This window comes from Acomys russatus, chromosome 19, assembly GCF_903995435.1.
Source record: "Acomys russatus chromosome 19, mAcoRus1.1, whole genome shotgun sequence".
NCBI lineage: Eukaryota > Metazoa > Chordata > Mammalia > Rodentia > Muridae > Acomys > Acomys russatus.
The window spans coordinates 8,300,507-8,306,081 of NC_067155.1; the positions used below are offsets into that span (position 1 = coordinate 8,300,507).

At 46.9% G+C, this 5,575-nt stretch overlaps 1 protein-coding gene across 1 annotated transcript; it reads left to right on the forward strand.

Annotated features, from left to right (window-relative positions):
* Positions 1 to 4,207: 4,207 nt before the first annotated feature.
* On the forward strand, positions 4,208 to 5,170 carry Znf582 (zinc finger protein 582). Its single transcript, XM_051161852.1, is given in 3 exon segments — positions 4,208 to 4,409; positions 4,411 to 4,623; positions 4,625 to 5,170. Coding segments are annotated over 3 exon segments (903 nt in total). The 5' UTR covers positions 4,208 to 4,265.
* The last annotated feature ends 405 nt before the right edge of the window (positions 5,171 to 5,575 follow it).

The following is a 5,575-nucleotide window of genomic DNA, read 5'->3' on the forward strand; positions in this document are numbered from 1 at the left end:
ACTTTCACATGTGCAAAAAGGCAGCCGACTGCCTGAAGTCACGTCTTCCACTACTCTTAGGCCACTGCTATGTTCTCTTTTGGCCCTTCCTGCGACTGTCTCCCCTGCTCAGTGACAGGCCCCCCCCCCGCCCCCGCATCTGAATTCCATGGCCTCTCAGTATGACTGCGTGGTGCCTTTTCCTTCTCTTCGCCGGGTCTTGCCGTATCCAAACCTGATGCGATATCCATCCTCGAGCGAGGAAGAGCGCCGTGGGTAGACGAAAGGGCAACAACAGGAGGGCTGCGTTCAGGTGAGGGCCAGACCTTGCAGCTTACTGAGTGAAGCAGAGTTAGAAATTCCCGGGGTCGCACTCTTTGGATAGTTTTACGTAACGTAGAATTAGGGATGGCCTTCCTTAGAAGAGTGGGGGAAGTGCCCCTGGAGATGAACCCATAAAACTCAGTCATGATGGGCTGGAGAGATAGCTCAGCAGTAAAGAGCACTGAGTGTTCTTCCAGAGGTCCTGAGTTCAGTTCCCAGCAACCACATGGTGGCTCACAGCCATCTATAATGTGATCTGATGCCCTCTTCTGGCCTACAGATGCACATGCAGGCAGAGCTCTGTATACATAATAAATAAATAAATCTTTTTAAAAAACACAAAAAACAAACTCAGTCATGAGAAAGAATAGCAAATTGGAGAAAGGGATGCTTTTAAAGGTTTCTTGAGACACTGTTTCTCTGTGTAGCCCTGATCCATCTGCCTATGCCTCCCTGAGTGCTAGCATTAAAGGTGTGCCCTGCTGCCGCTGTTGCTGCGGCCGCCGCCGCCGCCGCCACCACCAAGGTTTAACAGCCTTTCTTTAAAAGTAGCCAAAGTGGGCTGGAGAGATGGCTCAGAGGTTAAGAGCACTGACTGCTCTTCCAAAGGTCCTGAGTTCAATTCCCAGCAACCACATGATGGCTCACAACCATCTATAATGTGATCTGGTGCCCTCTTCTGTTGTGCAAATGTACATGCAGACAGAGCACTGTACACAAAATACATACATAAATCTTAAAGAAAAAAAAAAGTAGCCAAAGTATTTTTTTTTCCCAACATGGCCAGGTAAAAACAAGCACCATGTGGTCACTGTAGTTCCTGTAGCCGTGTCCACATAGTCATAGATGGCTGTTCCCAAAGTCTCCTACTGACCATCAGCTAGGAGCTTAATATCCTTGGCCGGTGAGTCCCCTTCCTTTGTAAGATGATAGCCAGCTGCCTGAGCCTTGGAGTGGGTCATTATGTAAGTGGCCATCCTGGATATTGGGAGTCTGCCTCACCAAGTGGTTATGCTACAGAAGACACCCATCACTTTCTGCTTCAACAATCAAATGGTGTTTGAAAAGTATGTATCTTTACTTTATGACCCTTTCCCATCACCTCGCCCTTTGTTGTCATGGGAATTGACTGTGTTTGTGGCATACATGTGTCAGCCGCCTATGACAGTCATCCTCACAGAATCGGATGCCTCCTTGACAGCATTCCTTACCCTCCACTCTAGAGGCATCTTATAGTCTTGTAGCTTTCACCCAGTTCATTCACAAACAATGTGAGGGTAACTGCGGTGCTGCTGTGTGTACGCAGCCCTCTGGGGTCATCTGCTCCATGAACTTTATGAATGTGTTCCGAAGCAGTCCACTTTTGCCCACGGTTCCTTGCATCAGACTAGGAATGAGTCTTATTTACTTACTTATTAAGGCCAGTTGCTTTGATTGCAGTTTAGCTTGTCACTGTGACCAAAATCATGTGCCAGGTAGAACTGCATGACATACACCACGGAGCCTTTAAAAATCATTTTCAGGTTGGGGATTTAGCTCAGTGGTAGACATGGTCTTAAGTGCCGAGGCAGGACAAGGATCCAGCCACACACTTCTTCCATCACTTCTTTTTAAAGTTGTGATAAAATACACGTAACAAAAGTTACCATCTTAGCTGGGCGTGGTGGCACACGCCTTTGATCCCAGCACTCGGGAGGCAGAGGCAGGCAGATCGCTGTGAGTTCGAGGCCAGCCTTGTCTACAAAGTGAGTCCAGGATAGTCAAGGCTACACAGAGAGACCCTGTCTCAAAAAACAAAAAACAAAACCAACAAAAGTTACCATCTTAACCCTTATTTTAAGCATACCATTCAGCGATGTTAAGAACATTCACATTGACAACGTCAGAGCACCTGGCAGGATCCTTATGGTACGTTTGTACACGCATGTTACCACCCACCAAATCAAGATAGGGCTTATTCTTGTACCCCCTTCCCGCACAACCCCTGAAGCCCCAGCCCAGGGAGCCAGCCATTTACAGAAGGCATTCTTGATTATATTTCTGCTTTCATACAACAGTGGTCCTCAACCGTCCTAATGCTGCGGCCCTTTAACACAGTTCCTCATGTTGTGGTGGCCCCCTACCATAAAATGATTTTCACTGCTACTTTATAACTGTGACTCTGCTATTGTTATGAATCATAATGTGAATATCTGGGTTTTCTGATGGTCCTAGGTGACCCTGTGAAAGGGCCCTTCTACTCCTGAGGGGTCACAACCCACAGCTTGAGAATGGCTGTCGTAGAATCTACTAGAATACTTCTCAGCCTGGTTCAAAGTTGACTCAGAGCTACACTCATGTTTTAGAACTAGTATAACACTGTCCGTTTTCCACTTTTCATTTCTAGTGTTGCCTCTTCCTCCATGCTATTTGCCTGCTTTTGAATTGCTTAGCCATATTCAGGAGTGTGTAGGGGCCGAACCTTCCTACATATATATGTGTGCATGTGTACATTTTATACACACACACACACAATCTGGCAAGGATTTATGTTGCGGTTAATTTATAAGTATAGCCTAATAACTGTTTATTATTAAGCTAATTATTATTACGGTAGTATTTTCTAACCCACTAGCAATCAGCGAAAACATAGACACCTGATGTATTTTAGAATAAGACTTTACCTGGGACAAGGCAGATATTAACCCCCTAAACTCCCTCCCATATGGGGCAGATATCCTATACCCTGCCCCAGTCCCATGCCATCTGCTTCTAATAATTTCTCTCGCACTACCTCCCATCCATAATCCCAAACACTTGCTAATGTTCATCTGGGCTGAATCCTCCATCCACATCGACCATGTGCTCCATGGTCTCTAACTCACTCATGGCGGTCAACTCACTCATGGCGGCCAGGTCAACTCACTCCATGGCGGTCAACTCACTCATGGCAGTGGCCTCCTTCCTTCTCCTCTTCCTTCAGTGTCTCATCATTCTCCTTCCCAAGATCCTTCACTCCCGAGCCTGCAAACCTTTGCCACGCCTACCTTTTCCTGGCCCTGCCCAGGGATCAGCTTCTTATTGGTCAAACAGGGAGGCAAGGTTACAAACATCATTTTGGGCTACATGAGTGTCTGCTCTTTTGGCCAGCAACCAGATCTTGGGTGGGGGGGAGGACAGGAGACACTAATTAGCATCAGAAAACATAGCACCAGGCCAACCCCCAACAGATTTGTTAGAAAGGTCATTTGTCACAGTGAATAAAGCCATGAAGAGAACAACCGGGAAATCATGGTGACTGTAGGCGGTGGGCCTACCAACACAGACTAGAATCCGACAAACACGGAGGTGTTTCCAAGGCTAGCTAGTCTTAGCTCTGTCTTGGTCAGGCAGGTCAGTCACACGCAAATACAGAAATGGCTTTCCGTGCTCCCCCACAGATTGCTTGGCTCGACAGCGGGAAAGAAGCTCGTCTCCCGAGTGGTCACATGTCAGAGCCCTTGACTTTCCAGCTGTCATCATGAGACACTTGTGCATGACCCACACCACCAGGTTGGGAACTCTGACAAGGATGCTGAGCAGTGACAGGGAGGAGCAGCAAGCAGAGGCATGTGTTTCTCATTGGTGACCCTCCTGAGTACCCTCCGGTTTTCACCGTAGTTTCTTTTTCTGGAAAAAGAAAAGAAAAAAAACAAAAAAAACAAAAAAACAAAAAAACAAAATAAAACAAAAAAACCCAACCATTTTCTGCTTCTTTCTCTCTCTTTTTTTTCTTCCAGCATTGGAATCTGGACATGGTACCAAAATAATGTCCTCAAAGCAACAGTTTCATCAAGTGGAATCGCCACAGTGGGAGATACCGGGAAGCCTTATGAGCCGCCATCTTGAGAGCTCAAATTTCCAAGATGACTGGGAAGAAAAAGGCCTGTTTGGCAGACGACTGGGAAATCCAGACGGAAATGCCAGTCCGGTGTTAATCAGTCATGAAGAAATGCCTGCGTCAGGCCAGCAAGCATCTCTTTCTTCCTACCAGACAAACTCCTCCAGACATTACAAAATGCAAAAAAGACTTCTGGCAAGAGCAACCCTTTATTAACCAAGGGATGCACACGAATGAGATACCCTATAAATAAATGTAGGGAGTGTGGGAAGGCCTTTAAATATGGTTCCCGACTAACCCAGCACAAGAGTATCCATTCTGGCAAGAAGCCTTATCAGTGTCAAGAATGTGGCAAGGCCTTCAATTCCGGTTCAAATTTCATCCAACACCAGAGGGTTCATACAGGTGAGAAGCCTTACGAATGTAAAGACTGCGCTAAAGCCTTCAGTGGAAGCTCACAGTTGATTGATTGAGCATCAGCGAGTCCATACCAGGGAGAAGCCCTACCAATGTAAGGAATGTGGCAAGGCCTTCAGTCGGAACTCACACCTTAGAGGACATCACAGGATTCATACTGGTGAGAAGCCCTATGTGTGCAAGGAGTGTGGGAAGATCTTTAGTCATTGGTCTCAGTTGGCTCCGCATCAGACCCTTCATGGCGGCAAGAGACTCTTTGAATGCTAAGAGTGCGAGAGGGCTTTTAATCAAGGATCCACTCTTACTCGACATCAGAGAGTTCACACTGGAGAGAGACCGTGTGAGTGTAAGGCATGTGGCAAGACCTTCAGAGTGAATTCGCAGCTTACGCAACATCAGAGAGTTCACACTGGAGAGAGACCGTGCCAGCGTAAGGTCTGCAGTAGGGCCTTCAAGCGGGTCTCACATCTCTCGGCACATTACAGAACTCATGCGGGTGGCAAGCTGTACGGGCGTAAGGAGTGCGAGACCGCCTTTGGCTATTCATTGCTCACAACTGATGCATTCCAAGGAAAAGCCCCACAAGTATAAGGCATCTGAGGGGAGCGGACTCATGATCCAGCTACTGTTCAGCACCTGAGACTGCGCGATAGAGAAAGGCATGCCAACAAAATAAATGTAGAAAGGCCGCCCCTTGGCACTTGCCCACTTTTCATCGTCAGGGGATTTGTGCTGACAAAGCAACCACATGAACAGAAGTAATAATGCCAAGAGCCCATTAGGTTAGGGAAAGCACAGCTTGTGCATCTTGGAGATGGGGGTAGATAATATACTGCAAATGAGATGCCTCTGCTCAGCTTATTCTAAATGAAAAGTTTTGGATGACATTTTACAGTTGTTTAGATGATAAAGAAACAGGGAAAGGCTGGAAATAACTTTGTCTCCCAGCACATCCCAGAATCTAGCCATGGGGTTTTTGTGTTGTTTTGGTTTGGG